At 58.5% G+C, this 17,394-nt stretch overlaps 1 protein-coding gene across 4 annotated transcripts in view; it reads right to left on the bottom strand.

Annotated features, from left to right (window-relative positions):
- The window catches only part of LRP1 (LDL receptor related protein 1), a 91,473-nt gene that overhangs the window by 46,726 nt on the left and 27,353 nt on the right, over positions 1-17,394 (bottom strand). For all 4 annotated transcript variants that reach the window (XR_012653357.1, XM_075049716.1, XM_075049717.1 and 1 more), the window contains 4 exons: positions 16,371-16,490; positions 15,320-15,448; positions 14,781-15,044; positions 856-1,018 (listed from right to left, as the gene is read on the bottom strand). Coding sequence is in view for 3 of the 4 variants with exons in the window: in XM_075049716.1 (XP_074905817.1) it covers positions 856-1,018; positions 14,781-15,044; positions 15,320-15,448; positions 16,371-16,490 (676 nt within the window). In the remaining variant the exon portion in view is untranslated. The remainder of the gene's footprint in view (positions 1-855; positions 1,019-14,780; positions 15,045-15,319; positions 15,449-16,370; positions 16,491-17,394) is intronic.

Below are 17,394 nucleotides of genomic sequence, written 5' to 3'. Positions count from 1 at the left end.
TCCTGGGGTCCAGCAGCTGCCGCACGTGCCCTGAGCTGTGCCGATGATTCAGCATCCCAGCTTCCCCATGCACGGGATTTTGCAAAAGGCAGCTGCCTGAGAGTTACCATCTGACCGCAGCACCCCATATAAATAGGCATGAGGGGAGCTGCTCAATCCATGCAAGTATCTGACTGTTTCAGTTCCTGAAAGCCGGTGCAGAGCTGTAACCACGCAGCCACAAGCTGGAAGCAGCAGCTTGTCCTGAGCCTGGCCAGGCCTTTCCTGCAGGACCGAGCACCAGCAAAGCCACTGCCCAGGGCAGGCAGAGTGGGAAGCGCTCCTCCAGAGAGGGGCTTCTGGACACGGGCATGCAGGTACAGGAGACCCCACCAGCCCCAGAGGGAAGGACCACATGCTTGCCAGCTGTCACCAAGAACAGTTAATTAGAAGACCCAGGTTCAGATGCCGACGTGCCCGTGCCGCACTGGTCCGGCTCTGCTTCTACACCAGTGTCTGTTCCCGGTGCAGTGCCAGCTGCAGAGACTCAGGCTGCTCTGACCCACCCCTAAGGACCAAACCTTCACCTCCTCCAAAACTGGCTGGTACCAGTGGGATGCTTAAAACGCTGCTGCCACGACTACCCTACAGCACATGGCCCCAGTCTCAGCTGAGGGAGAGAAAACACCGTGATTCACTCATTGCTAAAGCCCAGAGGAGCCCTCGCAGGCAGGCGAGTCACTTCCCCAGCAGGATCCCTGCTACCCCACTTGACTGCAGCAGCTGGACCCGCCTGGTTTGCTCCACCTCCCCAAATTGTTGGTGCAGGTCCAGGCAGCAACGCCGAGCCCTCCCAGCCCCAGGCAGGACTCTTACCCCATAGCTGGGTCCAGTGCTATCCCCTTGGGGTTGTACAGCTCCAGGTCCAGCAGCGTGACACAGGTGACTCCATTCTTGTTGCAGACAAAGATCCTGTCATCGATGTCATCCACGAAGTAGAAGTTGCCCGTGAGCCAGTCGATAGCCATCTGCTCCACATCTGGGCCGTGGGAGAGGGGGGATGAGGAGAGGTTAGGCAGGGAGGGAGGGAGCCAGGAGCCCCCCATGTCCCTGTGCACGGGGTCTCTGACCACGTCCCAGCCCACCAGGCATCTCGAGCACAAACGTAGCTGAGGAGCAAGGCCGTGCGAGCCACGACGGAGCTGTGGTCTGCACTGCACCAGGGACCTGGCCCTGGCCGCCCCGTGTGGATCGACACAGCAAACCTGTCCTCTGCTCCCGAGGGAGACGGGACCTGCCACCCCCCAGGCAGCCCAGCTGCAAAAGGCCGCGCCGTCGGAGACATCACACGCAGCCGGGAAAGCATCCTGCGGGAACACCAGCCCAAGCAGGGGGAAGGCTCTGCAAGGTGGGCACCGACGGAGGGGAGGAGGCAAAGCTGGCTCCTGGAAAGCCGAGTAGCACAGAAGGGGAAGACATTCAAACCGCAGCATCGGGACAGCAAACGTCTGCTGAGCCCATGCCCACGGCAGTGCAGGGAGGGACCGCAGCAGCCCGGGGCGGCAAGCAGAGGCCCGCTCGGGCAAGGCAGCCCAGGCAGAGCGGGCAGCGCTAATCCAGAGCTGCAGGGACGCCCTGAGCCCTGAAGCAGGTGAGAGACAGCATCTGGCACGCAGCATTTAAGTCTTTAATTAAACCAGCGAAAGCCTGTTAAATCCGATAAACTCAACGCACCCAAATTCCTTCCTTGCAACCAGGTCAGTTCTCGGTGCTGCTCAGCCCCCCCCCACCCGCCTGCCAGCACCAGGCCAAAGGCCAGGGTGAGGGGCTGCAGCTCCTACACGCTCTGGGAGATGCCAAGTGCTCTGGAGGCCTGTCCTTTCGGTTAGTGCCCCCCTGAGACCCCGTACCACCCCCACGCCAACACAGCCAGCACCGCGGCTCAGCTTCACAGCTGGCACGGGCAAGGCAGAGCAGGGACGGGAGCAGCAGCAGCCCCACAGCCCGACCACCCCGAGGACATCGAGACCCAGACAGCCCCGCAGGAGCAGGGCCAGACGCCGCTGAATTATTAACCAGCGCAGAAGCTCGGGAGCGCGGAGGGAGGGAAAACATGAATCAAGCCAGGACGTTTTGCAACGCCCCACGCTCCCCCTGCTCGCAGGGTTCAGCCTGATGATATCAAGCCCTTCCCTGCTGTAGCACCTCGAAGCGCTGCCTGGATTTTGACGAGACCCAACTGATGAGCACCCAGGGGTGTGGGGGTGCCCTGTCCGAGCACAAACCCGAACCCCAAGTCCCCGAGTTATCCAGGCCAGCTTGCTTGCTTGCACGCCTCCACCGAGCATTTCGTGTCACGGCCGTGCCGCCAGGGACGGGGACGTCCTGCCGGCGGCGATGGCCGGCTGGTGACCAACCACCCTCCCCTCCAGAAGGGCGAGGCTGCAGCACCCGCAGCCACCACCCAGCATGATGCATCTCGTAAAAACAAGTGGAAACAGCCAGAGCCAAGGAATTAGCATCAAACCAGCTGAGCCGAAGGCCCGCGCAGGGCTCCTGCCACGCCGTGATGTGCCAGAGCCGGCGGTGCGGCAGGGGCAAAGTTTGGGCTCCTGGTCCGGCCAGGGACCCCGCACCCCCTGACCCAGCTCCTGGGTGCCCGCTGGCAATAGAAGTTTCCGTGCTGAGCGAAAACCACCTAAAAAGGCGCATGGGGGGTGGTGCGGGGCAGGCGAGGGCTGTGCTCTGCCTCTGAGATAGGGCAGCCTGAGTCACGCTGCCTGGACCAGCGCCTGCCCTCCCTCCACCAGCCCTGATTCACCCCTCTGACAAGGGGAGGGGGCGGCAGAGCCACGCACATGCACGCAGTCCTGCTTGGGCGAGAAATGCTTCAGCAAAGGGATGTGCAAGAATCCCCCCCCCCCCCAAAAAAAAGCAGGTCTTGGCTGGTGCCTGCATGGCTGAGTCAGAGTCACAGGACCGGGGGAGCAATCCAAGCAGGGGCGGACGGGGAGCGCCCGGCAGGACGGTGTGGAGGCCCTCGCCCCCCGCACAGGGGTGCGGACCCCAACCACTGCAGGCTTTGACTTTTCCTCGCTGCCTTCCTCCCGGAGGGGGCCCGGTCATCGCTGCCCTGTCACCAGCGCTCGCCCACACCTCGGTCCTCCTTTCCCATCACTCTCTCCCAAAAGCCCCTGGCGTCACGGGGCCGCTGCCACCTCACCGGCCGCATCCTGCTGAGCTGGAGCCACATCCAGCCCGTCCAACGCGGAGGAAGTTCACCAACGCGGCACTCAAAGGCTAAACGGGAATCAGAAGGGAAAATGGCCAAAACGAGCTATAGGTTCCAGCTGCTTGCTTCCTGGGGCCCGCAGCTTCCCTCATCCCGTTTCTGCGGTGTTCACCTCTCCCTGTCAGAGGAGAGGGTCCCGGTCCTCTCAGGGGTCTCCCAGCCGGGCCCCAGCTCTGAGCGGGGCAGCGCTGGGCCAGAGAGCTGGGGGTGACGCAAGCACTTGCTCTTCTCCCAGGCTGTATTTTTGCAGCTGGAAAGCATTACCCTCCTCAAAGGCTTTTGTTTTTCAGCTTGCTCCTTCTCTCCCTGCTCGCCATCCTCCCCCCTCCTTTGCAGGAATTAGTTTTTATTATTATTATTATTTTCAGCTCTTTCTTGTAGCCTCAGCTAAACCTGGATTTCCTCTTGAACTTTCGGTGGAAGCTAATTTAGCGTAGGTCTATTTTTAACCCCTCATGTTAGCCCACAGAGAGCTCTCCCCCCACTCACCACTTGGCTTTGGGAGAGGGGAGGAGTGCGGGACGCGGTCTCTCCCTGTCCAGGCGCCGTGCGTCCCCCGGCGGGAGATCGGGCACCCAGGGAAAGTGTCCTACGGCCACCCGTGACTGGCAAGACGCGCGCAAGGACCCAGCTCAGGGGCACCAGCAGGGACCAGCCTGTCTCCAGGCACGAGAGGGGTCCTGTGAACAACTTTCATGGAAGGAAGAAGCCACCCCTCTCCTCCTGCCCGCAGCTCCCAGCAGCGGAGCGGGGCTGGCTGGTGAGTGCACCCCCCCACCAATTCCCATCCCAGAGTCAAATCTTCCTCCTTGCTCAACCATGGCTGGGTGTTGCAAGCAATTGCAACATGCAAAACTAATTTCCCAAGATTTATTTACTTGCTAGTGTTTGAAAATGAGCTTGTGGGGGCAGAGAACAGGGAATGTCAACTTTAAAGGCTCTTCCTGGAAGAAGCTGACCAACCTCGTCAGGCCGGCGAGCCGCCGGCCACACCAGCCAGCCTGCTCCACTCAGAGGCACTGGCCAGGAACGCCGCTGGTTGAAGTGGGCTTTGACCATTGCCTTCCTTGTGGGGAGAGGGCTGAGGAAGGGAGGACAGAGGGGAGAGGGAGCACCATGAAGTTCACCAGCGTGCAAGTGGCACGTTGCTCAACAAAGGCGGAGTGGGAACTTCAGCAAACTCCGAAACCCACCCTGCGCAGATGTTTCCTGGTTTCACGGTCAAGTGAACACAAACCCAGTGGTCCTGACTTTTGCTGAAGTTCCTGCCACAAAATAATCTATGTGACACTGTGCTTGGATTTTCCTTTTTCCTTCTCGTGGCCACCAGTGGAAGAAGCTGAAGCAGCCTCTGGGGCCAACAGGCCCAGAGGAGCCACCAGTGGGGCCAGCTGCCTGGAGGAGCGGGCTCCCACGTGTCCCTTCCAGCCCAGACTCCTCTGACACCGGGCTGAGACCTGTCACAGCACTAGCAGGGCACACTCAGGGAGAGCAACTGCCCCAAGAGGCAGCAGAAGCACCGAGCCTCCACCCAAGAAGTTCTTGGCACTGACAACTCTTACAAGTCCTCCCAGGCACTCTCAGCAATAACCTTCCCCCTCCCCAATTCCAATTTCATCCTGTGCTTGATGGGGCTGGGAGCACCCTGTCCCGCTCAAATAGCTCCTTGACACAAGCGTGTCACCAACTCAACGGCTGTTCACAGCAGCTCCTGCCAGTGGTTCTCCCTCCCTTAACCCTAGCCATGGAGCATCTGATTTACCCCACGACTAGTCAAGCACCACAAGGCTGTGGGTTTTTTGGGGAACGAGCTTTGCTGACCCAGCACATAACTTTCCTCTGCATGAATCAGTTGTTGTGCAGTCTGCAAATACATCAATTGTGGCCTGACACAAGGAGGAAGGAAATGCGCAATTTTCTCTCAGACTAAAACATGGATTTCGACACAGTTCTGAAACAGCTGCAGTTAAGATGCATGCAACTCAGCAGCTCGCCCTGACTCTTGCACAGTTAAGCGTGGAAGAAGAGAAACCACCTATAGTGGTGAAGGTGCAAAGAGCTTGGAAATAAGTGCTCTGTACTGCAGCAGCCTGGAAGAAATCCCACTTCTCAATTTAGTGCTCTAAAAGGAGCACTCCCCATGGGGTGTCTGGAGCAGGGCAGGACAGGGACACTGGTCAGGAGAGGTCCCAGCTCTGCTGGGAACCCTGCTTGCAAGCCTCTCCTTTGAAGCAGCTGAAAGCATCACCACTTCCAATGCCAGGCACAGAGGTCCTTGCCCCCGTTCTGCTGAAGTGTGTTTCCATCCTTACCCCAGCACACGGGACAGACAAAAGAGCTGGACTGAGCTCTGCTGCTGACATTTGCATGCTGTTTTTAAATAAAGAATATTTACATCCAAGTGCATCTACTAAGAACAGCCCACATTTTTTGCTTCAGCTATGGTGGATCAGACCTAACACAAGCCCTAGCAGTAAACAAGTGCCTAAGGCATTTGGGCTGCAGTGACCAGCCGCAGAGAAACACACACGGATAACCGTGTGGTTTGCAGCCCAAGCAGACAATGCACCAAAACTGCTTGTCCGTGCCGCATCAGAAGCGGAGAAGCCACCCGGAGAGCAGCCTCCCAGGGCAGTCGGCGCTGCATCCTCCTGCTCCCAGCAAAACCCACGCAAGCCAGAGCCCAAGGGGTGAGGGGGGGCTGTGTCCAACTTGCCACCCACCGAGAAGCCCAGGCAGGCAGCCGCACTGCACGCCCCGCAGCACCGGGCACCGGGAGAGCCAACAACACGCGGCTGCTGCAGAAAAAAGCTTGGAGAAGCTGCCGAATGTTTCGGTTCAAAAACGCCTCCAGAAGAGGAACGGAGGCTCGTCAGGAATGCAGTCCCCAGGGCTTCTCAAATACATTGGTTTCCTACTTTCCTTTTTATAGGGAATGATCCGTTTGATACATTTACATAATACCATAATCTGGAGGAATTTCTGTCTCTTCCCTCCACAGACATCCTCTCCCCCAGAGAACAAGACCGTCTCTGTAGAGGCAACATACTCCATGGATAAACACTGCTCCTGGGGACAATTTTCCTTAATTAGAAGTATGTTAACAGGACAGGCACGAAGACAAACTCCAGCCCCGAAGGGCGCCGGCCGCGGGACGGACGGGCAGCCCATGCCCCTCGAGGGTCCAGTACAGCCCCCCCCAGCCCCCAGGAACAGACACCTCCTTGTGCGAGGAGCCGTCACCTCAAGCCTTGCTGCCAGCTCCGAGATGGGGAGGAGGGGACGGTGGATGGGACAGACACCGGCACACACAGCCACCACCATCACGTCAGCCTTGTTTCCTCAGAAAACCAGGCTAAAAAGTAAATAAATTTAAAACCTCCTCTGTTAAGCTGTTTAGCTCAGAGAAGGAACCGCTGGGTGGAAGCTGGTGGCCCACATCCAGGACATCTGACTCGGCGCTCGGAAGGATCCTTGTGGCCTCCGCGCACACGCATGCCCGCACAAGCCAAACACTCCCCGGGAGGTAAAACCGGTCCCCCCGGGGCTGCACAGCCCCCCAGTCACTGGGGCGCTGTGGGAGGAAAGCCCCAGCCTGGCCATCCTCGGGGCACTGCCAGTTAATGGAAGATGCCAGAGCATCACCTTTCTCCAGGGAGCCCTGGGCTGCCCGGACCCCCAGCTCGCACCGTCTCCATGCCTCGGACCCCCACCCCGGCCAGCACAGCACCCCAGCCGCATCCTAAGGGAAACTCTCAGGGGCCACCGGCACCTCTCCAGCACCAGGCGCAGCCCCAGGATGACACAGCCTCCAGCTTCCTTGGTGGGGGGACGCTTGGGGCAGCATTTTGTCACCTTCCTGCCAGACAGCTTGTGCCTCTTCCCCGGTCCCAAACCTGCCCCCTTCCCCACGGCTCGACTCAGCCCTGCAGCATCCCTGCGCGAGCCTGGCTGCGGAACCAGAGGTGGGAAGAGCAGGAACAGAGATGGAGCAAGCTCCATCTCAGCTGCGTGGAGGGCAGCCAAGGGACCGCTAATTACTCTGCCTTAATGAGGCCATTCTATGGGCAAAAATATTCAGCAGAGGCCGACGGAGGGACAGGGCGCTTGGCTTCCTTCTGGATGAGAGGAGAGAGACACAGGCTCAACGGGAACCTGAGAAATTGTCATCAGAATGATTTTGGGGGGCGGGGGGACAAGAAAGCAAAAACAGGGCCAGTCTGGGCAGAGATGATCCCCGCAGGGCTCGGCCGCAGCACGGTGAACCTGGCAAAAGCACGGCAGGCGGCAGTGCGGGACAGACAGAAAGATGTGTGCAGGGATAAACACGATCCTGTCCATTCAAAATCAAACCCGTCCCCATGCACAAGAGGATCCCAATTACTCAGGACATTAATTTCACACTTTTGTCTCCAGCAACGTGGGAATGCAGCTTACCCCACACTTGACGCCTCAGGGCTGGCCGGAGGGATACAGAGGGGAGCGGCTCTTGCTGCGGTGGGGGGGAGACCGCACGGGGCTTCCCCATGCCAGGAAGGGGGAGGCAGAGAAGACCTTTCCCCACTCTGCCATTGCAGCCCAGGTGATCGGCGAGGCCACAAGGAAGGGAGACGGCAGCTCGGGCAGCAGATCTGGCCAAGCCCGAGCACCGCAGAGCCATCCCCTCCCGACACGGGGATGCTGCCACCCTCGGACCGCTGAGCAAATCTCAGAGAGAAACAGAAACCACCCCAGCCCAGCTCACTCCGCTCCTGGCGGTCTCAGTCCCGTTGGGGACCTTATCCCCATCCCACATGTGGGGAAATACTGATGGGTAATTAAAGCCAGAGGTGCTGGGCAGAGCCGCTGAGCGGTCCTGAGTGTCTCCGCGGCAGATCCGCCTCCAGGCTGAACAGAGACCAGCAAGCTGTTAAGAGACCGATTAAAATCATCGTGGCATCATCCCATCCAACACAAAGAGCTGATGCGCTGGCATGAGCACACTGGCCCCAGACACTGCACCCATCCCTTGCTCTCATGCGTCGCTGCTATGAGAACAGCCATAAACAGTTAAAAAAAAAAAAAAAAAAAAAGAAAGGAATCAGCAAATGAAATTACCAATCATCCTGCTTTCTTGCCAAGTAAGTTCACATCGGAGCCTCTTTCTTGGCTAGGATGAGGCAGCAAGGAAGAAAAATAGCTTTCCATGCAAAGTGGGGAAAGAAATGTACTTGGATTCCTCTGCAGAGCAACATCTCCCTGAAATCAATTTATCCCAAACCCTACAGCTCTTCTGCTTATTGGCAACAGGACAGGTCATTACGAGTAACAGGGCTGAAATGGAGTCAATGAAAACAACCTCCTAGACATGCTTGTTTAGATAGATGCTGCCCAGGAAGGTATTTTAATAATGGCCAGATTGCTATCGTTTAGGGTTTATAATGCACTTGGGATCAAATGTCCTGATATTTCAAACCCCTTCCTGGGGGCTTGTTTTATAAAAGAAAAAGAAAATAACAAACCTTAAAACAAGAAATAATAAATCAAGGAACCTCCACAGCCCTTTCCCAGCAGCCCTGGACATGTCCCGCTGAGCAGCCAACATTCCTGCCCGCTCCGCCTGGGAGCCAGCCGCAATCCTCACGCTGGCAGCGCCGGGGCAAGGCCGTCACGGCCCCAGCTCCGTTACTGCAGGACATCAGCAAACCTGCAGCCATTGCCCTGTGCTGGGAGAGAACCAGAGCTCCGGGCACCTGGGCTTCTGGGGCCGTGAATTAGCAGTACTGGCACCAGCAACCTTCCAGCACAATAAACGCATTCAGCGAAACAAACCCTGGCACCGCAGAGCTGCTGGTTCTGACCGTGCAAAAAGTCACGAGTCGGCCGAGAAAGGGGAAAAAGAAAGAGCAGGGAAAGGGGAGCCGCCAGGAGACCCACTGAGAAACCCAGGTTTCGGTCTCCTGACACATGCTCTTAGTATTTTTCCATAGTAAAAGCAAAGAACTCCTCCTGCCTTTTCCTGAAAGCCGAGTATCATTTGATCACACCACGCCGGAGCCGAGGCTTTAACGCCGCCATTGCAGCGCTCACACAAATGCCGCGGAGGCTGAGAGGTGGCCGGCACGGGGTCAAGCTGCTGCCAGTTAGCGGAGTCCTCTTACGGAGGGCTCCTCGCCTGACCCGCTCTCACCCCCAGAGCCCTCTGTGCACACCCCAGGGAGGGCTGACCACCTTCTCGTGTCACCTGCGGGGAACGGGGGCACAGATCCAATTTAAGGTCGCACAAATCCAACCGCAGACTGGACGGCTGCTTCCCTCGCCCTTCTCTGTTCCAGTCCCGGGCTCTGAGACAGAGCTCAGGGGCTCCCCAAAAAGCTGCAGCCGGGCCACGCGCTCCCCAACGGCCAGCCCTGACCCCAGGACGAGGCAGGCGTGGGCAGTGGGTCGAGCTGAGCGGCAAGGAGAGCTGGGGGAGCGGAGGTCTCCAGCCGGGCCATGGGATGCAGCAAGCTTTCTGCACACATTCATCTTAGCAGAAACGGCGGCGGGGAATTTATAATCAAGGCAACCACCACCCCAGCCAGGACCTGCTGCTTCCCCGGCACAGAGTCGGGCCACGGACCAGCCGATGTCCAGGCAGGAGCTGCCTGGCCGCATCCCAGCCCCGGGCAGGACCCACACCATACCCTCGTCTTCGCCTCCGTGCCTGAGGAGCTCGGGCAGCACCCAGCAGCGGGGAGGCAGCACCGACCCAGGGGCCACCCAGCCGGGAGGGCTGAGCAGCACAAAGGCCTGGAAACAGATTTTTTTTTTCTGGTGTGTTATTTTGCTTTGAAATTCTTTGGAAGCCCAGCTCCAAATAAATGAGGACATTGTCTCGGGAAACACGTGGCGGCTGGAATCTGGTTGAGAAAACCCACGGGATCTGAAAGTCCCTGGAGGTCAGGGATCAGCCACCGAGCAAGGTGGGTCCGCAGGGACGAGGCACAGGCAGGGCAGGGGCAGCTCCTCTCCTTCACGCCTGTATGCGAGTGCTGTCACGTTGGAGCAAAACCTGCCCCGGGCACCAGCTGCCCCAGCCCCAAGCAGGTGGTAAGGCTGGGTCTGGAGGGGTCGGGGCTGACGGGGGCTGCGGGGGTCTGGGGAACCTGCCCTGTGCCGCCCCGCTCGCAGCAGCGATGTTCGACTGGTCCGAGCAGATGCCAGGTGCCAGTGGAGCAAAAGCCTCCGCGCGCTCCGGAGAGCGGCTCTCCCCAAGCGCCTTTCTGTCCTTGAGTGCAAGCGGACGTGCAATGCCTGCCAGGATCCTCCCCGGTCAAAAACAGCGCCGGATTTTCACACAGAGCAGAGGAGAGGGAGAGAGAGGGAGAGCAGAAAGGGAGGAAGGACGAGACAAGTTCCCCTTGTTGCAATTCAGTGCTGGCAGCAAGGACGAGCCCTCCCCTGCGCCGCTCCCACGCCATCGCACGCGTGCTCGTGCCCCCATCCTCCTCACAGCGCTGAGCCCGGAGGGTGCTCCGGCAGGCGCTCGGCAGTCGGGGAGCAGCCCCGAGGGAAGCCGAGCTCCAGGGGCTGAGCGGGAAGGTGTCACCTCCAAGTTCCCGGCAGGGACGGTGACGGGCTGGACCCCTGCCTGACGAGGGGGGCCACGCCATCCCCACACCTGCCTGCAGCGGGTTCGGCTGCTCTGCAGCACTAGCCCGGGGCTTCCTTGGCCACCGGCACCGCCACCGAGCCCCACGTGTCCTCCCTGTCACCTCCACGCTGGAGAGGTGCCCAGGGCTTCCCAGCCACCGCAGTCGGCTCTGACTGATGGCGGAGAGACATAATTCAATTCCAAGATGAGGTGGTTTTTTTGTAAGAGAAAGAGATGGAAGACTTCACCAGCCTCTGATTTTTAGTGTGTCCCTGGAAAAAGACCTGAGGGTAGGGAACCGGCCAGCTCAGATCAACTGAGAAAATCATTGCCTGTGAAAAATGTCTACAGGCAGTGCGCATTTGGGAACCAAGGGACAGTCACCATGAAAAAGTGCATCAGTACTCAAGATTGCAGATAGAAAAAAGGGGTTAGCAGTGCAAGGACCGGGGGAAAAGCAAAGCTTCAGAGTACAGTTGGTCTTGCCAAGCCCTGTTAATAGCATTCATTTAACACATCTCCCACAACACAAGTGACACTAATCTCTCTGCAGGAAGGGAGCCGGGACAGAAAGGCAGGGAAGCAGGGCTGCTATGAGAGCCGGGCTGTGACATCTCACCAGCCCAGACCTACCCCTGACAGCTGGGGGCTGCTAATTTCCAGCCCTTCAGCATCAGTCTTCCCCCATCAGATGCCAACTCAAGCCCCATTAGCAGCAGGCACCAGGGAAGCCTGTCTCCTGCTGTTAGCAGATAATGCCATAAAGAAGCAAATAAAGAGGGAAACCACTAATTGGATTCACAGGTCTCTCCAGTGTCCTGACAGAGAGGAGTGGGGGAGTGACATTATCTCCTCAACACAACCCCCAGCATCAGACCCAGGGCTGGGGAAAACTCATTTCTCCAACTTGTGCTCATGAACAAACCCTGCCCCATGAGGACGTTTCCTCACATCTCCAACCCACAGCGATCCAGCCGAGGCCGTGCAGGCATGAATGCAGCCCCGCACCGGCAGCCGCCTGCCAAATACAGTGCAGAGCTGCACAGCCTGCCAGGAGCACACAGCAAAACTGTGTAAGGACCGTTCCCTTGGGAAATAGGAATAAAAAGCAACCAGTGCCACGTAGCCAACAAGCAGGTCGGGGTAGCCCGCTGCCATCCCCTCTGCACCCCAACCTGCCACGAATGGCACCCGCAGCACCCTCTGAGATGTGCCCCTGCTGCAGGTCTCTGCCACCGTCCCCAAGGGAAGGCAGAGGCAGCAGCTCAGAGCCAGTTAATGGAGGGGTGAATGGAGGCCCTTCATCACACCCTTCCCAGGCAGAAGAAAGATCTGCCAGGAGACGCACAGGAGCTGTGTTCTTGCTTCTTCCGAGGTGTGTTGGATTGTTATTGCTAATCCAGTGTTTCCAGGCAGCACATACCCACCAGAGTGCAGTCTGCAGGGAAGGAGGCTAATGGCACGACCACACCACGAGCCCACATCTTGGGGCTAAAAATCAGTGCCCAAGCGTGTGGTTGTGCTCTTCAGCCCAAACCCAAGGTTGTTTCATACTTCACACCGGAGGAGGCATCCCTTTGCAGCTCCTCTGCAAGCAGCCTCCACCCAACAGCAGCAGGGACCACGCGCAGGAGCTGCTGGTCCCCACTTCCCTGTGGATGGGAATGCTCCCTTCATCCCCAGGCAAGGGCAGGTGCTTTCCCATCCAGGTCAGCTGAATTCCCCTCTTCCCACCCTGAGCTATCGCAACCGATCAGGAGGCCAAGCAAAGCAAGGCACCTTTTCTTGTTTGGACTTGAACACGCTCTCATTATGAGCTCCCTTCCCCTTGTGACCATAATTAAAAGGTCGTGTCTCAGATTAACTTCCTGGAGCTGGAGCAGCCCAAACAACCGCCCCAAAAGCCTGCCAGGCCAACGACCTCATCTGGGTATGGTGGAGGGGCTGCGGTCTGTGCTGCAGGTCCTGATCCTGCACTGACACCTCACCACCACTTACTCATGGTCAGGATGGTTGCTCCTCCTGCAGCCACGATTCAGGAGCCAGGTCACCGATCCCTGGGGATGCTGCACCCTCAGCCTCGCGCCGTCCACAGCCAGGTGAAGGCACCCCAGAAAGCTCGGGGCCCCCCCAGTGTGGGGATGTGGCTGTGGAAAGTCACCTGGGCTGACTACAGGAACACCCAAAAACCTCCCACCTAAATCCCAGCGGTTCCCCTTCCCCTGGGCCAACCTGCAGCTCACAGCTCACGTGCCGTCCACGAACCACAGCCTCCGCTGCGGCTCCCAGCTGCAGGAAATTGCAATGTTAAAACTAAGCTTGATGGGAAGAAAGGCGCAGCCAGAGCTTTACACGATGCTGCTGTCTGCTCCTCTCGTGAACTACGGGCAGACCACAACTCAGCCTGAGGAAGCCTTAAGAGGAGCCAGAAGGAGCACGTAAGAGCAGACCTCCTTAAACGCTGGGGGGGGAGCGGAGAGCAGAGCCGAGTCCTGTCCTGCCTAATGTCAGGCTATCGCCTGCAAGAGCAAAGGGTGAGGCCTCTCCCTAAAAATACACACTGCCCTAAAAATACACAGTGCAAGCTTAAATTAACCATGCTGCACACACCCTCGGCAGGGTGCAGCGGCTGCAGCCTTCTGAACCCCAGCCCCGACACAGCCCAAGGGGCAGCAGGGGCCCGCAGGTCCCCGGCTCGCGCCCCACGCTTCAGCCAGAGCCTCGGCTGGTTCCCCCTTGGCAGCCGGGCACCACGACATTGCCCTTGGCAGAGAAACGCCCTCGGCTCCGAGATCCATCCGAGACCTTTACTCATTTGCAAAGATCAGTTCATACATGTTCAACTAATTTGCTAGGTTAGCTATTGCTCATCGCGTAACAACACCTGTGTCTGTGGAAGAAGGGGATCCCTCTTGCATCAGGCAGCACACAGCCTCCCCCTGGAAGCACCCCTAACTTCAGGAGGCAAAAGACAGTGGGAGGATGACACCAGGGAAACTAAGGGCTGCAAAACCTGACGGAGATGCACTGCAAACCCCAGGTACCCCCAATTCCACCCTGACTCACTTGGTCTGTGGTTTCAAAGGATAAAATCAGTGACAGCACAGCACTGGGAGCAGTTTCCCACATCCTGGCTAGACGGCGACGGCACCCACCCACCTCCCCTCTCGGGGTACCTCGCCAACCCCGCTGCTCTGCACCTGTGAGAGCACACAAGAAAGGTGCCTGGAAGCCCACGGCTTCTGCCGGGACCCCTCACTGGGCAGAGGCTCTCAGGAGAGCAGGCATGGACACGGGTCTGAGTCAAAGAGCACCAAAATCCCAGCAAGTAACTCTCCTTCCCATTCTGACTGCTGAACTGGGACCAGCAAGCCCAAACAGGAGACGGAGCTGTCACCACAATCATTACAGCCAGGAAGACACAAGTGGAACGAAACCACCATTTGCCGCTTACGCCGGTGACTCATGCAGCCGCCCGATGGGAGGCACTTTTTTGTCGGGATTCTGTTCTCAGTCACTACTTGGGGTGGGGACCAGTGCCTGGTTTGGCAAGGGAAACACAGGGTGAAAACCAAAAGAGGAAGCAATGAGAATTGCCGTCCCAGAACCTGCTACACAGGTACTATCTCCACTCCTCACTGTATCGTTTTTCCTCATACGCTCACACAAAGAAACCACAAAACTTGCTAGAAATAATAAAAGGGAAGGAGAAGGAAAGCCAAAAGCTATGTTTGTGCTGAAGACTTGGTGCCTAGTCCTGTGGAAAGCTGCCTCCTACCAAAATACACCCCTGCTTCACCCACCGCTGGCTGGAGATGCTCAGGCTGTCAAAAGGAGATGGAGACTGGGGGAGCAAGGACTGGGAGCAAGGTCCAAAGGAGAGCAGGCACTCACGGTGTAGGCTGAGGGAGATGTTGATGGAGCGCTCTTCCACGAAGCCCTTCAGGTTGGGGATCTTGGCGCACTTGAGGATGGTCTGGGAGGCACTGTCACCCACATGAACCCAGCACACGGTGTCTTCAATGTAGTTGAAGTCCATGGCTGTGGTCTGCTTGGCGCTGGTGGGGGTGATGTTGGGCACAGGGGCTCCGCTCAGGTAGGTGGCCAGGATGTTCTGGGAGTTGGCAATGAGCAGCACAGGAGGGCGGTCCACGGGTTCTGGCAGGGAAAGGAGGGGAGAAGGGTGGTCATGGCAGAGCACCTGAAGCTCATGGCTGCAACGCCGTATCAGCCTGCAGCCCGGCCCTTCTGCTCCAGTGAAAACAAGACCGCAACATGCCACCCGACAGGAGCAAGGAGGTGGTAGCACAGGACAGTCCTCAGGGAAGAGCACCCTGAAGTGAAGAACCAGGGGCAGGGGTACACATATGGCAGGCGGCCACATTTTGCAGAGCTGCCCAGAAGCAACACACTCCTCCTGTCAAGGATCTCACCATTCTTGGCTTTGCAGGATCTGTTATCAGGCTGCAAGAGATATCCTTCAACACAGCTGCATGTGTACGAGCCCTCCGTGTTGGTGCATGTCTGGCTGCAGGTCCCGTAGACAGTGCATTCATCAAAGTCTGGAAAAGAAGACAAAAACTCCAAGGTTTGGACTAGCAAACATCTCTCCTTAGCTGTCTTAAGAGGGAACAAAGGCTCCGCCTTTTCTCCAAGGCAGAGCTGCAGGGGAGGGTATGATCCCCAAGCTGAAGGGACCATCACAACAGCCTCCAGAGGAATACCTGGCCAACATCACCTCTTGACACCTGTGGGCAGCCCCCAGCTTTCTGCTCCAGCATCAGCAGCAAGGCAGCAAAAGGACAATCCCTGCCTCACAGCTGAGCCTTTTCAAGGCCTAATTATCCACTGCCCCTCCCCCCCACTCTGCAAAATCTGCACCTCAATTTCCAGTCTGAATTTCTCTAATCTTTAGCTTCCAAACCCCTGGCTTGCATGCTGCTCTTTCTTCTGCTAGATGAAAGAGCAGTCTCCACCAGAGAGCTCTTGCCCCCAGAGGTGCGTGCGGGAGCTGATAAAGGCCCCTTTCACCTCTGCTCAGATAAATGAAAGAGATGGAGCCGCTGCAATCTCTCACTTCAAGACTTGTTTCCAGGCGTCGCATTGATCTGATCACTCCTCGCTGACCCTCTCCTATTTTCCAGCATCCTCTCTGAGGCACGGATGCCGGGAGCACGTACAAGCCCAGCAATGGCCCCTGACTCCGTACACAAAGGCAAAGCCTTTTCCTTACTCCTTCCCAATAGTCCTCACTCGGGCTTTCAGGAGCTGCATCCATGTAACGGCCCCACGGCAGCAGAGAGGCAGAGTCCCGTCCCGTCAGCCCCGCGTTCCCCCGTGAAGGTCAGGGTCTGCCGAGCCCCAAGTCCCTTTGGCCACACGGCCGAGCCCCAGCACTGCCGCCGCGACGGCGGCATCGGCCACAGCCCAGTCAAGCCGCCAGCACCACGCTGGGGGTGACGGCTCTGCCCGCTCCGTACCGACCTTTGCAGCTCCTCCTGTCCTCGGCCAGCTGGAAGGAGTTGTTGCAGTAGCAGGCTGGTCCACTCAGCGTCGGCACACAGTGGTGCTGGCAGGCCAGGGCCGTGCAGTTTGCTAATTGTTCTGAGGAAACAGAGAAGACGAAGGAGAGAGGATGTCACCGATGTGCAAGCAGGGACACTCGGGTGAGGGACAGGATGGACGCCCGGGCCCCAGTGCTGGGTGAGGGAGACCCCCAGGCACCCCACCAGGCTTTGCTGGGGACCTCCACGCTGTCCCCCTGCTCCCTGGTGGGGAAGGAAGGACCCAGACCCTCAGCAGAGGGAGGGGAAACCATAACGGATACACGGCTGCTCCACGAGAGGGGGGTCTGAGCAGCCCCAACCGTCCCCCAAAGCTGCTGACTCAACACGGCTTCCTGCTGGGAGCCTGTTGTGGCCACCTCCAGCCAAGACCCAGCGCTCCTCACGCGGGAGAGTGGTACGGGACTCGGCTCCAGGGTACCCCGGGGGACACGGATCCCGGAGAGGCTTCAGGGCGAGCTTATCCTCCACGTCCTCTCTGCAGCAACTTCCCTCTAACCAGGGCTGCAGGCAGCCTGGGGACCGCTCCACGCCAGAGATGCTGCGGTGCAGGCGGCGGCGAAGCGCTCCGGCAGGCGCCAGCTGCCAGACGCGCTGGAGAGCCCGGAGCTCGCAGCCGCCCGCGCCCTTGCAGAGGGAGCACCATCCCAGGGCCAGCACCAGTGCCAGGATCAGGGTCAGGGTCAGGGTCAGGGTCAGGGTCGGGCAGCCCCGGGGCAAAGCTGGGACCAGAGATGCGGCCGCCCGGCTCACCACTTCCCACAGCTTCATTTCCATTAGCGGTCGTCATAAACACCAATAAAGCCCCAACCTGCCCAGTGCTGCAAACAGGCAGGGGGAGGCCAGGGCTGCCCGCCTCACTCCGTCTGATAAACAGCAGCAGCCTCCAACTTCATCAAGGTCATTTAGCAACATGCCTCCTTAGCCTGCTGTGAGGGACGCGC

This window comes from Buteo buteo, chromosome 17 (assembly GCF_964188355.1).
Source record: "Buteo buteo chromosome 17, bButBut1.hap1.1, whole genome shotgun sequence".
NCBI lineage: Eukaryota > Metazoa > Chordata > Aves > Accipitriformes > Accipitridae > Buteo > Buteo buteo.
The sequence above is the reverse complement of the archived record's forward strand: the minus strand, read 5'-3'. Positions and strand labels throughout refer to the sequence as shown.